Consider the following 17,490-nt stretch of genomic DNA (forward strand, 5'->3'; position numbering starts at 1 on the left):
CTCGTAGTTCCCCAAGGTCCGCCAAGTCGCGTTAGCCACATAACGGAAACCAACATTGGACAGCTTCCCCGGGGTCAGATGCGCTGAGTGAAGCGCCACCGCAACATCATACTGTACCGAAAAGGACAAATTTTGGGTGTAAAGCTTGTCGAGTGCTCAAACGAGAACACGGTTCGCAACTACCAATGGTAACCTAAGTAAAGCGATAGCTGAGCTGGTTCTGGATGAAGAGTCCTCTCGGATCTGGAAATGCGATCAAACCGCGATAGTATCTGAATGAAATGGTGCTGAGTGATTGCTATATCTAAAAGAACGAGGGGCTAACGTGCCGCGAACGGGCGGGTGCTGGTTAAAACGTTCCTAAAACGTGTTCTAAAACACCTCTAGTTTTCCTTAAAAAAAAGTAAGATACTGCTGTATCTTACGGTTTTTAGGACACAGGTTAGAACGCAACTGCAGGGAAATTAGAGCAAACCAATTGGGACAATACAATTAACTGCAGGGAAGTCAAAGTACTATTGTCAGATTTAACACTGATTAGCAATTGAATGAGCGAGCAATCGGTCACTCAAACTCGTCGTACCGGCCCGGGATGCGTGGCTCCACATAGGGAGCGTGCTGAGGCGGTTCACGACGATGGTGCTTGATGTCGTCGATCATTTGGACGTAGCGGCGGGCGTCTGCCTTCGCCGGCTCCACGAACACGAGCAGGCTTGGGTGCGCCGCATAGAACAGCTCCCCGAACGCGCGGTTATAGCGTTCGAGAGGGTTGTTCGTGCAGTTTTGGAGATCGATCCCCGCGTCCTCCATGCTGTTCACGTTCCAGAGGTCCGCGCCGTGGCTGTTCAGCCATGTACGTTTGAAGTAACGCCAAAAGGCGTCCCACATCGTCTTCGCACCAGTCTCGTCCACCAGGCTGCGGGCGTATCGAGTACCCTAAATTAAAAAAATAGAGCAAGTCAAAATTAGCACACACACTTTCAATTTTAGAACTCCAAAAATGTAACTTTTCAGGGATTTCGTTGACGGGGATGACTGTAAGGACGTCAAGCACATCGGGCGTGAGGGCTGCAGCAATCTGGTCGAGGGGGATGCGCAGAGCGAGCATCTTGCGTCTAAGTTCCTGTTTCCAATGAAGCAGGCACCCGACGATCTTCACCAGAAACTGCTCCGTGACCGCGTTCATGAGGCCACGCTCGAAGTCGCAGGTCACAGTGGACGGCTCCATCAGACGGCCAGTCTGGATGATGATGTAGTTTAGCGCACTCCAGTAGACGTCTTGCTGCTTGGAGTCCATCAGCACATACATGTCCGGGACGTAGAGGTCGACGCCGGGGTCACGTACCATGACGATGAGGCACTGCGTGAAAGGCTTCGGCACCATCTTGAAGGTGCCGTCAATGAACACATCAGCGCCCGAGTAGTGCAGCAGCCTCACGAGTTCGGGATGTCCAAATCCGAGAAACCGGTGTTGTTCACACCCACTGGTGTGGACAACACTGAACTGCAAAAACGGCCTTGGTTCTTCTTGGGCCACCTTGCGCAGCGACTCGCTCTCGATCGCGCGCAGGGCGTCGCTACTGGTGACTTGCGCGCGAGTGTACGCGATGATGGGGATCCCTGACTGCCTGGCGATGGTGCTAAACGTAGCGCCGGGGTGCGCTTCTCTCATGCTAGCCATGACCCGCTCCCATACCATACCAGGCGGCAACGACAGATTCGACAGGCAGGCAGCCTAGAGGGCGATGCACACTTCGCCTCGCACATCGGTGAGTTCAGGCAGACGTTCGGCGCGGCAGGTGTGGTCGTTGCGGGCTCGGATCGTGTCGTCACGGATGATGGGTCGGGCCTTGCCCCCCCCCCCCCCACCCGCCCACCCCAGGCCGCGGTGGCGGATGCAGACCCAGTAGGTGACGTTGGTCTCCTCTACCTTGCGCTAGCAGTAGAACTTCTACCCGTTGTGCTCCATTGTAGAAGTAAGAATGTGAAATGAGGATTTTAGAGCGTCTAAGTGTTGGTTGGCTCTGAATAGATCCTAAAATGACTTGACGTAAGTATGTGTCGTTAAATTACATTACTGGTAATTTAGAAAAAAATTAGGAAAAATTCGCCAAAATCGTGTGGTTTACGTTAGGATATTTAGGTCAGTTTAGATCGGTATTAGGAAGTTTTATCTGCTACCAACGGGCGACTGTGATACCGTGGGCACGATGGTCTGCGTTAATGCTGCTAGTGATCGTATTCCGCCTATATTCATCTACGCAGAGGCGCAACAAAAGATGCAGTTGCTTGAATGTGCACTGTTCAATGATGTTTCGGGTAGCGGAGTCTTCGAACATCAACACAGCGACTGTTTATCAAATGGGTGAAGTGATTTGCGTCGAAACTGCCCGCAGCACGTCCTCAGTTGCAGGTCCTGGATGTCTACTGTGCTCATGTCTCGCTCACTGCGGTCAAATAGGCTGAGGGACATGGTGTTCATTTATTCGTCCTATCAGCGCACACGTTGGACATCCTACAACCTTCGCATGGGGTTGTCTTTCAACCTTTATAGGTTCTATGCAATTCTGCTGTCAAAAACGTTCCTCTTCAAGGTGGTCTTCCAGTCAAAAGATGATGCGGCTGCTATGGTCTGAATCCCTTTCATAAAAGCATTCTCTCCGAAATAGGGAATTTGCGAATGTTGAAGCATCTCGTTCTGCCTCACGCTATTCTTGCGCCGCACGTTACCGTTTCTGACCGCGTGTAGATCGCAATAAAATGACGTGAAAATATGGCACGATGCCAATTTTTGGTGCAATTTTCAGTATATTTTTGACAAAAATGGGTAGTTCAATAGTAAAGATGTTCCAGATGCTTTAAAATGACTCGGTTTTGTATGAGCCGTGACACGAACAGGTCCATCATTTCGTCCGCAAAAAAACTCGCCAAGAGGCCCTCGACTAGCTAAGTTCCGATCAGCTTCGGCCTTCAGTCGAATGACGTCGTGGAGCTTTGTAGTGTCGAGCGGGGTGTCCGTGTGCGTGATTGCTGCAGTTGACGGCAATATTGCGCGGGTTTACTGAAACTTCAACCTTCAGACCATATAAGTCGTGTTTGCCGCAGTAGAACGGCACCGCCTTCGCCATTAGCCCAGCGGGGCGGTTCGGCTGCTGATACGTCACGTCGATCACGTACAGCGCGTGCTACCAGACGTGACCAAGCTTCGCATCGTGTACTCATTGGTCTTGATACAGGCTCGGGGCGAGGACGTGCAGGAAGGCTGTGATGGTCCTACTGAACGTCAGCGTTTTTTGGTGCGGACGAAGTCAGCGTTCATACCTCACGTCTCGCCGTGCTTTAGTACGGGCAGCGTCATAAGAAATCTCCCACCAACGCTGAACACCGCCTCCAGCCCACATTCCTGTATTGGGTCACGTGAGGGCGTACGCTGGCTCATATGCGATTGAATTCGCGTGGTGGCAAGTATGTCAAGCGGTGGACAACTTATGCCTCATCCTTGTGGTACCAAGAGTCGAGGATGGGGTACGGGGGGGGGGGGGGGGGTCTGGTCGTCTTCGTGCGGCGGCTAGCGAGAGAACTCAGCAAAGTTGGCACGCGCTCAACTTTACGCTCGTCGAATATCGGCCGATGGTGCTCTTGCTAGGAACGCTGGGCTCTGCGCGGGGTCAAAGTAACAAAGGGTGGTGTGCTTGGGTTTGAGGCGGGGTGCTGGTTTGGTGACAAATCCGCGAATGAACGGGCAAAGCAGCCGGACTTAGTTACATTTCCTTCGCTGATTGATATCAGCATTTCGTTCAGCTTCTGTCGATTTTGATACCAATTATTCTTTTAACAAGTGCGCTCAAGGAGAAGATACCAACCAAGTTCACGTCGCTCTATATTTATATATATATATATATCGCCGGTTCGACGCCCCGTATGCGGCTCCTGTCTACAGACAGCCTCATGGGTTGACTCCATAGGCATTAACAACATGCAAGTGGCTGCAAAAGACGTCCTACACCAACTGTTTTCGACGGTACACGGACCGTGGCTAGATATCTGATACGCTTTAAAATGTAGTTGCTATTGTGTCCTCATGTGAAGCATATTGGAGGTGCGACGGATGAAGTCGTCCAAGAGGTCGCTCGATCAGTAGGCCAGATTCCCGACGAGAAGGTTCTCAACCACGTATGCAAACTACGTGCGGTGATGTTGAAGAGGCAAATGGCACTGAGCCCCTCGTGGAAGATCACTGGTGCTGCGTGAAGAACCCGTCATCACAGCTCAAATTGAAGCTCCGGCTTCCGCGTCTCTTGCACGCTATGGACAATTTTACCGGCAACATTAACATCCTGTTTGTGTCGCTCTACCACTTTTTCAGCACAGTATCGCACCGCCACGTGGGTTGCATCGACGTCCGACTGGACGTGTACCTGCAAGTTGACTTACACCGAATGCGGCCATGGTGTCATCACCGAAGACCTTAGTTTACCACCATATCGAGCGCAAGACGTACTTGTTGTTCCCTCGTGTAACTCGCACCACGTTTGCGGTCCCCGCCTCATCTGCATAGATTGAACGGGAGTTTGGCATAACGGTTACCTTGTAACTTCTCTACGGGATTCGACTAGCCCCTGGAATATGGTTTGTTTGTCAGTGCCCCCAAGCTCAGCGCAATTCATGTTATTGCTTGTGAGCTTACCAGCAGCGTTGCGTCCGCTGAGTCCGCAAAATACCCCTGCTAACCGTGATGGCGCGTTCAGGGTTTTCGACGTTAGTGCCCGAACGCGTTGATAGCGCACGTCCCATCCGATTCGTCCTGCTCGGATGGGAGTTCTGTATCCGGAGTCATCTCTCCGCTCCGACCACAGCTTGTCAGGCGACATCGAATTCAGAGGCGGTGTTAGCATTGAACACCTTCGCCGGGACGGAGGTACATGTCCGCAGCATCCACCCACAGCCAGCCTTCAGCAAGATGGTGTGTCTATGGTTTCATCGTACTCGATGGAGACAAAACGCGGAGTCACCACAAACTGGTAGTCGTGGTTAAATCGCATTCGCCATGCGAAACAGAACATAAAGAGCAGAGCGCAAGACTAGCAATAGCAGCACCCGCTGATTGCTGCCGTGAATCACGGCGATCATGTAACGTAAAAAGTAAATTTATGGTGTGTAAAAACTCTCGTAAAATGTTTCTTGTTGTGAACACGGGGTCCTACTTAGCGAGGAGCCATTCATTCCTTCATCTCCCCGATTACAGGGGTCAGGAAATTTAGCACTAAGAACGCAGACAAGCTGCGTCCTCTGGAGCGCGTTGACAGCGGCGAATCAATCGAAGCCGTTCCGAAGTCGTACGGTGGCACACGAGTGACTATATGACGTTGGGGACAGCAGTTGGCAGCTCTACAAGCAGCCAAACCAAAAGCAGTTTTTACAGGCACTAGCTTAGGCTGTCTTCCCAGTAAAACGAAATATGTGGAGGAACAGCCTAACCGATTTTATTTCAACGGCCTCCCCCCCCAAAAAAAAACACAATAATATATAATAATAATAATAATAATTGCTAACTGTCGCCTAAGTCCATAGTCCACAGATTATGGCTACCGTTACATCACGAAGTTGGTATATCTCGTGGCTGGTTGTTACACCCTTCACTCTAATTAGTCTGACCCTGACTAATTATGGAGATGAACCGTGAAAGTTAAATTTATGCATGATTAATTAATGTGTACGACTATTTCTGGTGCACGTGAATTCATTACGGTCAATTCGTTAAACTGAGGCGGTTGCGGTGGCTTCCTGGTATCCCTTCGCGAACTCCTCACCAAATCTCGCCACCACGTCTTGTAAGGACTTGCTAAGCTGTTCAACTTTCCACACCCCATCGCTACCAACATCTAGCCCACACAAAAGCATGGATTTATTGGCCCAGTTCATACCGTTCTCATCTTCCTCGGCATTCACTAGACGAATGCACTTCGCCGCGGTCTCCAAGAAGAAGCGCTTTCCAGGATTCGCAAGCGCGCCGCTTGACTTCGATCCTTGCATCCAGTCCCCGCGCCGAATCACCTCCATGTTCCGGCGCTCACATAAGCGCCTCCAGTGGGCCTTGATTCGCTGGATCAGGAAGCGGTCGGCTGGTTGCACAAAGTCAGTGATATTAGGCGGAAAAAATCGGGCGCGAGTCCGAAGCTCACGACCAACTTTTTTATACCTCTTCACCTGCATGACCGCTGGCATTGTCGAGCCACAATTGGTGCTCTTTCGCGAACGGGTCAACCGGTCCCCAGCAGCGCGTTTCACGCAGCCATTCAGCCATGATTCGGTTGTTGATGAATGCACTCGATGCCATACGGTAGCGGTCGCCGTCGACACAGTCCGGGAGACCTTGGATAGGATAGTTGGACTTTGCGTTCTTGAAAATGAGCATGGGGCAGAGCAGCTTGGCGTCCGAGCCGCCCTTAATCAGCACACACATGGTTATCCCTTCGCGGCCTATTTAAATATGACTTTTGTGATCATTACTGTCAAATCAATGGCTATTCAGTTCATACAAACCCTTCAATAAATCAGTACTTATTACCTGATACGATGCTGCGGTATTTGAGTTTGTTCGCGCCACGAATGTCGAGCGTTTCCCGTCGTCCAAGTCAATGACGAAATGACTTTCGTCCATATCGTACTTCTGATTCGGGTCTAGTATTCCATCATCGAAAAGGCGCTTGAGCTCCCCAAGGTGACGAGCGACGAACTGTTCGATCTGGGCCATTTTTGCGTCACTAACTTGTGTCGCGAGTCGAATCGGGTCGGGCACGGTCGCCGCCGTGAGTAGCGAGGCACGAGCGGTTGAGGAGGATTAGACGGACAAGCAGAAGCAGCTAAGCACGGTTCAATATGCACAGCGTTCTGACTTGTTAGACCCAAAGCAAATTCGCGACTGTCCTGACTAACCTGACACGGAGCGCTCGCTCCGCGCTCTCTCGTTAAGTCCGCTGCCGGCACGCTTGCCGACTTCAATTGCTCCATTTCGCCCTTGGCTACACTTCACCCCTTCGTCCTTGGCTCGCATCGCACGCTTGGCCCGAGCCACGCCGACCACCGTGACCTCCGTCCTGCTCTTCAAGTCGGCGCGCGTTCGGCGCATGCGCCACTGCTTCCATGGCGGCTAGGCACGCCGCGGGGCCACCAGTTAGCCCGCTCGTGCCGAATGAGATCTGACACGGCGGCACCCAATTGCGATGACTGCTCGTCTCGCCCCCGTTCGCCCAGTTGTTCTCTCCCATGAAGGTCGCATATGGGACGGGGCGCCGAGGCCAACGGTCCCAACCGTTCCCAACACGGTCGGCCACCGTTCCACCGTTCTCACTCGTGACATCCTCCCCGACCAAAACCTCGACGTCCTCGTCGAGCTGTCCAAACGCCCATCTCTTTTTATCGTGACGAGACGCTCGATCCACAGCCCACCATTTACACGAACACCGTAATAGGGACGCTTTCTTCACCGTTGTCTTCTTTCTGCTCACTCCACGCGTCCCTCGTCAATTTCAAATTCAAACACGCAGACCGTTTCCTTCACCGTTCTGTCCTTGAGTTCTTGCCAGCAGTTCACCGTCCGCTCTCCACCGTTCTTCGGTACTCAAACGCCCCCTCCATCGACTCTGCTTCCGCTTCTGCAGATCATTATCCTCCACTTCATGTTCTTCGACCGTAGCTACTTGTCCTGTCCAGCTCGCTCACTCACCGCAACAGCCCCAGCAACTTCTTGTTCTCAAGATCTTGTGCACAAGCGACGTCACAGTAGACCGATTCTTCACCGCGTGATCGCACACTCCTCCTGGACACACGGTTGACCGTGCCTCCAACTCGCTTCGCTGTGGAGCGCGACCAGGCAGCGCTCCCTGACCAAAGCGTTTGCACAATCTCGGGCTACAGCCCTCCGTTCGTCGAGTCCCTATTGTCGCGCAAACTTCCGTGCAGAATAGACCGTACACCTCATCATGTCACCGTTGAACCGCTCTCCTTCGACCGTCACTGCATATCACCCGGAGATGAAGCACCGTTCTGAATGACCGGCAACGGACCTCCATCGTGGTCACTGCTCGCGGACCGTACAAACTGCATCCGTCGTTCAAATGTAAGCTCCTCGACTGTAGCAACTCCATCGCTTGGCCGTACTGACCGCTCCCCGACCGGGACTAAAGCACACCTCACTCTGATTACACCGGATCCCGCTCTGAGAAACCGTTTCCAGTCGATAACACAGCCTCACAACCGAGTCGCACCAGGCCCTTGGACCTTGACCACACCGAACTACCATGCTCGCACCGGTTTGTCTCTCTCAGGAGGCACCACGCACCAGCTCTCGATCACTGGGATCGCCTCAACCTGAACCCAACCGTCCTTGCTCAAGCAATTCTCCAACTCGCAACCGTAGACCAGTCCAGAACTCCTTCCTGCTATTACTCCATAATCCCCACAGATGACCGTCTTGCTTCCCAAAGGCACAAAGTTCACCATTGCCCATTTCTCGTCGTCTTCTTCCGAAACTTGACCGTCCTGACACGAAGTCACGGTTACCACCGTGTCGAAGCCTTCTTCATCGATCGTACCAACGTCTTCAACATCTCCAGCACCTTGTCCAACCGAGCTCTTCACTCCAGCACCAAACCGTTCTTCTTCATCTGTCCTTGTCACCGTTCTCGCATGCTCTTCGCTGACCGCTTCCACTTCGACTTCTTGACAGCTCACCGTTTTCGATTCAACTAACCGTACCAGGGGCGCAACAACCGTTCCCACTTCCCCAACAACCGTCTCCAGACTCACACACTTTTCCAGACACTCAGCGACCATTCCGTTCTTGACCTTCTGTAACAACACTTCAGGACCGTGCTCAGCCTCCGTGTAACTCGACTTGCCCTCGTCCACATCTTCATCCGATGCACCTCCCGCTACACGACCACCGTGTTGACCTAGTACACCACCGTTCCCGCTTGCTTCATCAGCAACTCCTCGCCCGTTATCTTCAGCAACCTCGAACTCACACTCGATTTCAGCTTCGCCCTCACCGGTAGATGCCCCGAACCAATGACCCTCACGCTCAGTGTCTTCCGTAGCCCCGTCGTGACCATGTTGCTCTTGACCGTACCATTTCAGTTCACCGTACGCAACGTCGCCATCAGCGCCGTGATCAACTGGCGCTTGGCCGTACCATTCAGGCTCGTCACGATCCGCAACAGTAGCAGCACCGGGTTCTTCCGGAGCTCGACCGTACCAGCACGACTCGCCATAAACAGCATCAAACTCTTGATCATCTCCGTACTCGGCAGCTTCGTCTTCTCCGACCATCCAGTTCTGTGCTGCATGCTCGTGACCGTGCAGCTCTTCCTCGTCGTAGCCAGCATCAATGGCAGCACCATGGTCCTCAGGCGCTTGACCGTACCAGCGCGACTCACCATCACCAGCAACAAACGCTTGATTGTCCTTGAACTCGGTACCTTCGTCTTCTTTTTCGACCATCCAGCGGTGTATCCCTTGTCCAAGACCGCGATCATCAGGCGTGCGACCGTACACATATGACTCGTCATACCCAGCATCACACGCGTGACCGGATTCGAACTCGGCGCCTTCGTCTTCTTCGTCCATCGAGTTGTGAACCGCTTGCCCATGACCGTGTAGCTCTTCCAGCGACCGTTCCATCTCAGACTGCATTGCCTTCATCATATCCGTCAGAACGTTTAGTTGCGCCGCCAAACCGTTCTTTGTCGACGAGCCGTGAACACCGTAGCTGCCAGATCTTCCACCGTACCCGGAGCCTAGTGACGCACAACCTCGAGCTTGTCCTTCGACATCCCAGTCACCACGCACAGGCCGATGTAGTTCCTTCGCCACGACCCACTCGCATGCAACTTCGATCGAGTGTATGGGGAGACAATCCAGGCATCTCTGCACCCGCTCACTCCGCAGACCGTTCTTGAAGACCGTGTACCGCATCGACTCGTTAAACCACTGAGCTTCGTCACAATACCGTGCCACACGTAGCCCCCATTCGTCTACCGGGTCATCACGCTCCTGCACAGCATCGCACAACCGCTGCAGCAACTGCTCCTCCGAGAGACGGATAAAGCGATGATAGAACCGTCGCTTCAGCGTCTCGAAGTCGCCCCACCGTGAGCTCAGGCACCACCGTTCCGCAACATCACCGTTCATTCGTGCCGCAAAGACCCGCAACCGTACTGGATCGTCGAATCCTTCCGTAGCCGTCTCAAAGCACCACCAGAAATCCCTTGCGCTCTCCGTGCTCGCATTCCTCACGTTGAAGAATGGAATCAGCTTCAGCATAGTGCACTCCAGGTTCAGCTTGTCATCCTCGTAGCAGCCGTTTTCACCTACAAAACCTTCTTCTTCATCATCCGTTCCAGTCTCAAACCACCGTCCTTCACCGTCGCCCACGTCACGCTCAGCAGGCTCCGCCCAGGCACGGCTCCCATACTCCTCGTCGTAGTAGCGTCCGCTCATGCTCTCCAGAACGCTCGACACCTCACTCCAATCGTCTTTCTCACGCCGCCGTATCCTTGGCGACCGTTCTTCTTCCGACACCGACCGTTTTCTCCAACCGTTTCAGCTTACCAACAACCGTCTCCAACTCGCGGATCTTCACTCGTACACCGTCCTTGTCAACCACTCGAAGCGCTTCTCACCGTTATCTCCTTAGTCCGACTCCACCAAACCAACCGACCGTTCCGCAGCCCTTCTTCACTCGGGGGGAACACAAACTTCCGACTCAAACTCGATCAGGCCTTCAACGCGACAAATGCGTGGCCTTCGACTCTTTTCTCCAGGATCTTCACCAACTTGACTCCGAAAAACCGACCGTTCCATAGCTTCTGCACCAGCCTTCCACGAGATCTCCGCACCATTCTTCTCCTTCGACGAACACCAACATTCACTCCCCAGCACAGATGGCCTCTCCGGCGACGACAATACCCTGCTTCTCCACCACGTGTCGCGAGTCGAATCGGGTCGGGCACGGTCGCCGCCGTGAGTAGCGAGGCACGAGCGGTTGAGGAGGATTAGACGGACAAGCAGAAGCAGCTAAGCACGGTTCAATATGCACAGCGTTCTGACTTGTTAGACCCAAAGCAAATTCGCGACTGTCCTGACTAACCTGGCACGGAGCGCTCGCTCCGCGCTCTCTCGTTAAGTCCGCTGCCGGCACGCTTGCCGACTTCAATTGCTCCATTTCGCCCTTGGCTACACTTCACCCCTTCGTCCTTGGCTCGCATCGCACGCTTGGCCCGAGCCACGCCGACCACCGTGACCTCCGTCCTGCTCTTCAAGTCGGCGCGCGTTCGGCGCATGCGCCACTGCTTCCATGGCGGCTAGGCACGCCGCGGGGCCACCAGTTAGCCCGCTCGTGCCGAATGAGATCTGACACGGCGGCACCCAATTGCGATGACTGCTCGTCTCGCCCCCGTTCGCCCAGTTGTTCTCTCCCATGAAGGTCGCATATGGGACGGGGCGCCGAGGCCAACGGTCCCAACCGTTCCCAACACGGTCGGCCACCGTTCCACCGTTCTCACTCGTGACACTTGCTTTTTGCCTTTCAGCTTGCGGTACACGATATTGTAACGCTCCGTAAAGTCCTGGATGCGCCGCTGAGTCCCTGAATAGCTTGCCCTTGAAGTCGAAAACTGTATTGTAGACAGGATGTTGGCTGTCTTCGATCATGGTAGTCACCATGTCCATCAGTAGGCGAGAGGATAGCTTGACCCCTGCATGCCTCAGTCGTTCGAACTCGGCGAGTAGCTGGGGGTACAGCCACTGCCAGTGGAGGTCAATCTTCCGGCCGCGGCCTGCCAAGGCCTTGTGGATGAGTTGGTGGCCTCCTCCTTGCGCCGTTCGTGCATACTTCTGTTACCCTTGGCCTTCTAGGGCGAGTTGAAGGGAAGCGCGCTTTCTCCACCAGTCTCTAGCCTTGTTTAAGTTGACACGGCGATCTGCTGCGCGAAACAGCGCCGGGAACTGTTCGACTGCACGCCCTGGCAGGCCGTTCTCGCCGTTCTCGAGCAGGTCCCCCTCCATCCATTGCACGCAACGCTCTTGGTCGGTCACAGCAACAACCTGTTGGAGGGTGCGGCCTTTGTTGTCGGTCATTTTGGTTTGTGGGATGACTTCTGCCGGCTTGGACTCGCAGTGGTGAGTGGTGGTGGCTTGGGCTCGCAGTCTGTGAGGCTGCCAACCACTAATTGTGGTGCACGACTAATTATGGTAGTTATACCTTTCTTGCTCTTTTAAGTACGAAGCATGACTAATTCCGAAGCACGACTACTTAGAGTGAAGGGTGTTACACACTATAGCAAACTGTTCTTGAATCTATGAAATTTATTCGGAAAATCAGAATTAGGATAGCTGCATTTTCTCATTGTAAGTCAGTCAACATTTACTCGCCTCTAGTTTACCGCGCAACCGACTCACGTACCGACGCATCACGCACCGAGGCTGATTGCCGCGACCTAAAATGCAGGAACATTTTTTTTTAGGTATGTTTTATGCTGTTAGTAACTTTACACTAGATTGTCGCTGATCGTTTCTCGCAGTCGATGTTGCATCGCATTGAATGCGGCGCTTTCTTCCCTATCGGAATGCCAGATCGATACGACTCGTCTTTAACATGGACCAGACATCGGTGTGAATCCACACAGCACGATTGAGTTTGTAGGGGTTCCAACGTATTCAGTGTATGTGTATTGATCTGATTAATGTGATTAAAATTAATTTGCTGACTAAATGGCTGTTGCATCTTGTTATATCGACAACGCCTGGCTCATTCCGAGCCTCTGTATTCCTGTGCACCTCTGCGACAGGGCGTAAGCTGCGGCCGATGATCGTGTTTGCGGGGACACCAGGAGCGATTGACCAGGAGGATTTTAAGGAGGACAAGCACTACGACTGGGACACAGGATACTATGCAGTACAGGCGACGACATACTGCGACAAAAAGGTGGTGAAAGAGTGGATCGACAACGTGGCTCTTGATAGCCTAAGGACGCACAAGATGGAGTCCATGCGGACTCGCCTTGTTGGCCATGCTCACACCAGCGTGGTCTACGTTCTTCTTGTGGTGACAGGATTAGCCCAGCCGATGGGCATTGCCGTCATGAAGCCCTTTAACCCCCCCCCCCGCACTCGCGAGGTTTTTCGGTCCCTGGCTTTGATCAATATACACCATGTTAAAGCTGTATACTAAATGTTAAAAGTATGCGTATTTGATCTAACTATTGCCTTCCGTAAGTACGACACATTTCTATAACCTGCGGGAAACTGGTTGGCACAGACAGACGCACATTGTAACAGGGTTACACGCACAAGTGGCTACAGTCACTTGTAACTCTAACAGACACGACGTCTGTTAGAGGTTCGAAAGACTTTCTCGACCTTGGTGTAGACACACCAAAGGCTACATACATTTACGACCACCACGACGGGTGGTCAATAGAGACTTAGGATTCCTATTGGCTGAGAGCAGCATCTGTTAGCCAATGAGCGACATGCATAGCATTGGAATTCTACCAACCAGCCGTTGGCAGATTCCTATCTTAGAATATTACATTTAGAGGAAGTCAGAAACATAAAACAAAAATAGCAGTTCTCATTTTAACCCAAAAACATTATTTGGATCGTTTATTTAGATTAATCTATACTCAGAGGCCCGAGTATAATTAACTCTAACTTAAACTAAGCTACGCTTCCTCACATACACGCGCACACGTGTAAGCTAAAGTAGTGAGCCAAAGTAGGCCCACTACACCTGGTTTGTAGTCCGTCCAACGACCGACTACCTGAGTTCGTACGTCACCGCACGAACGCGGAGCTGAGAACCTTCCCATGGATACAGAGGTGCCCATGGAAAGCTCCACTACGCCTGCAACTCACGTTGCACGCGCTGACTGTCCCCACCTGTCGGACCCAGAGTGGGAGGCTCTCCAACGACTGTCAACAGGCGGCTGTAGCTACGATGCTGCGTACGCTAACGCCGACAGAGCAACACGGTGTTGCTCTGGGTTTCATCTTGAAGGAGCAACGCGATGTTGCTGCTACTACCGCGGTGTCGTCCAGGACGACACCACGCGCGCAATCGCTAAAGCTCAATGTGAGTAACTATGTCGGAAGAGAGGGTGAACCTCTCCTCCGTTGGCTTGTCGAACTCGACACCGCCATTGCGGCTCGACGTATCATCGACCCGTTGTCGATGGTTGCGTTCGCCATGTCATGTCTTGGCGGACGTGCAAGAAGTTGGGCGTATGGACGCCGACTCTCGGATCCTACGTGCTTTAGCACGTACGAGGGTTTCAAGGAAGAGCTCAGACAAGCGTTTGAGCCCCCGCAAAACGAGTTCCGGTCGAGGGCGGAGTTCCTCGACCTGCAGCAGGGCAAGCATGATGTCCATGCTTACGCTCAGAGAGCACAGTACTTGGTCTCGAACATCGTGACCAATCCGATCGACGAGGCGACCAAGGTCGTCACGTTCATGAAGGGGCTGAGAGATGGGCCTGTGAAGACCTATCTCTTCCGTGAGTACCCGAGTACTCTCGAAGCTGCAATTACTCTTGCAATGTAGGAGGAGTTTAGCCTGCGGCAGGCTAAGCTGCATGCACATGTGCCGAGGCCACAGCCACGCCCAGTAGTGAGGACGGGAGGCCCAGAACCCATGGACCTCTCGAGTGCTGCAACTGCTGGACCCCAACAGTCGCAAGGAAACAATGTGCGATGCTACCGATGCGGTAGAATCGGTCACTTTGCTCGGGAGTGCACGGCCCCTTGCACCAGCAGGGTGGCTATCGCGGCGGTGCCGGGCACCGTCGCAACCAAACAAAAAACGCTGGACGCCAGTAGGCGCGGGGCGCCCTACTGGTAATGCAGTTCCGCGTGTCGACCTTGGACACGCGACACTGAGGACTGCAGTCCCCAGTGAGGTTCATTCTCACTGCAAGAACCAAGATGACAAGCCTGACCTTGTCATCCTGAACGTGAACTCGATGAGAGCAACCGTGCTTTGGTAGATTCTGGCGCGTCGAAGAACTTTGTTCGACTGCGAAGTCTATCAAGGCTTAACTTCGAGGATTTAAAGGTACCTCGAAGTATGTTGGAAGTACGACTGGCAACGGGTGCCATCGTAAAGACCGAGAAGCGTATGGTACGCGTGCGCTTCACGTATGAAGATCAAGAGTTTGTCGAGACCTTTATCTTCCTGGATCTGGACGATAAGTTTGACATTGTATTGGGCATGCCGTGGCTTGCACGGCATGATCCGGTCATCGATTGGGAGAGCGCACTCTCGTGCGCTTCGGTCGCGACAGCGGAACACAATACCTGTTTCTTGTAAACTTTTTTCATCGCCCTGCTGCCGCTACGCACGCACCGACAGGTGCGCGCGACTCCCCACTCGAGACAGCGCCTAATGCCGCTGTCCCGGACCGCCCTGGGCGCGCGCGAGCACGCGCGCAAGAGCAGCAAGCGTCGGCATCGCCGCCGACGGCTGAAGGAGAAAATGTGTTGATCTCGGAGATCGACACCCGCTTTTCAGCGAATCAGGAAGAGTCTCCGACCTCAAGGGGCACGGATGACGCAGACGAGTCACACGCCTCAACCGTGGAGGCTGACGCGAATCTGATTGGATCAGGTCTGGCCAATAATAAGAGCCAAGGTAACGTAACGCCGTCGACTCCGGGAGTCGATGGCTTGGGTGAATTTGATTCGTCGGCTCGGGGAGCCGACGCACCCTCCGTAATGGGGGTCTCTGCCGCGAGAGCAGGTCAAAGCGATCGACGACTTCTTCGAAAGTCGTCGCAAAGCTGGACAAGTGCGGGAATCGAAATCCCCGCACAGTGCTCCGACGTTCTGTGTCAAGAAGCCACAGGGCGGCTGGCGCATCGTTCATGCGTATAACAAGCTGAACGATGCGACGATACCGGCGCAGACGCCGATACCTCGAAAAGATGTTATCATCGATTCGATGGCCAGGAGCACTATCTACAGTGCTCTTGATCTGCGCGATGGGTTCTATCAGATCCTAATGCGTGAGAGCGATATCCCTCTCTTGGCTGTGAGCACGCCGAGCGGCATGCTCTGGGAGTGGCTAGTGATGCCGCAGGGTCTGAAGAACGCCCCTGCAACCTCCAACAGGTGCGTGACGCACTTGTTGCGCTCGGTGCGCGACTTCGCACCGAGCTACTTCGACGATGTGTTCGTCCACAGCCGGGCTGCGGACGGGATGAGCGATGTTGAGATGCACAAGGTGCATCTCCGGAAGCTGCTTGCGCTCATGCGCAAGCACAAGCTCTATGCGAACCTGAAGAAGTGCATCTTCGGGGCGAGCGAGATACCCGTGCTCGGGTGTCTCGTTGGGAAGAACGGTGTCCGCCCTGACCCTGAGAAGGTCAGAGTGATCAATGAGTGGCCGACGCCGTCGAACGTCAAGGAACTGCGGCAGTTCCTTGGCTTGGCCACGTACTTGTGCAAGTACGTGAAGGACTACGCGGGCATGATACGCCCGCTGTCACAGCTCCTGAAGAAGGACGCCGAGTGGGTTTGGACTGCTGAGTGTCAGCAGGCCTTCGATGCAGTCAAGCGGGTCTTGACTGAGGCGCCGATCTTGGCGGTGGCCGACCAAGATCGCCCATTCCACGTTGTGTGTGACGCATCCGACTTCGCAATCGGATGTGCGCTGATGCAGCACGATCACGAGGGTCGTGATCGTGTCGTCTACTACCAATCGCGTCAGCTGAAGCCAGCTGAGCGCAACTACCCGGTACATGACAAGGAGCTCGTTACCATGAAGTACGCACTCGCGAAGTTCCGAGTGTATCTACTCGGAAGCAAACCGTTCGTGGTCTATACGGGTCACGCGTCGTTGCGGACGGCTGTGAAGTCGCCGCACATCTCGCAACGGATGGCGAGATGGCTCTCATTCTTCGCAGAGTATAACATCCGGGTTGAGTACAAACCCGGAAGACTCAATGTGGTGGCCGACGCGCTCTCGCGTCGACCTGACTACGCCACGACTGATGCCGACGTCAATGCCATTGACGCCATGCGATCGAGCACCCCGACGTCGTCACTGTTGGACGACGTGGAGGTCGCGTACGCGCACGACGCGGACGCGAAGCTCATGCTGGCCTACGGCTCAGCGCCTTCTGACCAAGCTCGTCAGAAGCTGCCGAAGCATCTTCGTGCTCGTGCACACCGTTACCGGGTGCACGACGGGTTATTACTCTACAGTGCAGTCGACGACAACGCGGACCGCGTTGTCGTTCCCAATGACCATGACCTGCGACTCAGGATCATGTATGAGTATCACGATGCACCGACTGCGGGGCATCCGGGCCGTGAGAAGACATACCTTCTTCTCACGCGAGACTTCTACTGGGCCCACCAGTATAAATGGGTGCGTATGTACGTCCGTGCTTGCGAGGTTTGTCAACGTGTGAAGCCTGCGCCTTTCGCGCA

The 17,490-nt window shown here is 53.8% G+C and overlaps 3 protein-coding genes across 3 annotated transcripts; all 3 read right to left on the minus strand.

The window, feature by feature from the left end:
• Positions 1–501: 501 nt before the first annotated feature.
• Positions 502–1,155, minus strand: PHYSODRAFT_287143 (hypothetical protein; the record flags this gene model as incomplete). The annotated part of the gene is made up of 1 exon (XM_009535443.1): positions 502–1,155. A coding segment is annotated over exon 1 (320 nt), but the record flags the coding sequence as incomplete, so codon positions are not given.
• A 4,602-nt stretch (positions 1,156–5,757) lies between these two features.
• On the minus strand, positions 5,758–6,415 carry PHYSODRAFT_519504 (hypothetical protein; the record flags this gene model as incomplete). The annotated part of the gene is made up of 2 exons (XM_009535444.1): positions 5,758–6,122; positions 6,208–6,415. The coding sequence occupies 2 exons, from the start codon at positions 6,413–6,415 to the stop codon at positions 5,758–5,760; spliced, it is 573 nt and encodes a 190-aa protein (XP_009533739.1).
• Positions 6,416–9,837: 3,422 nt separating this feature from the next.
• On the minus strand, positions 9,838–10,323 carry PHYSODRAFT_520025 (hypothetical protein; the record flags this gene model as incomplete). Its single annotated transcript, XM_009535445.1, has 1 exon — positions 9,838–10,323. A coding segment is annotated over one exon (486 nt), but the record flags the coding sequence as incomplete, so codon positions are not given.
• Positions 10,324–17,490: the final 7,167 nt, after the last annotated feature.

This window comes from Phytophthora sojae (assembly GCF_000149755.1).
Source record: "Phytophthora sojae unplaced genomic scaffold PHYSOscaffold_8, whole genome shotgun sequence".
Taxonomy (NCBI): domain Eukaryota; phylum Oomycota; class Peronosporomycetes; order Peronosporales; family Peronosporaceae; genus Phytophthora; species Phytophthora sojae.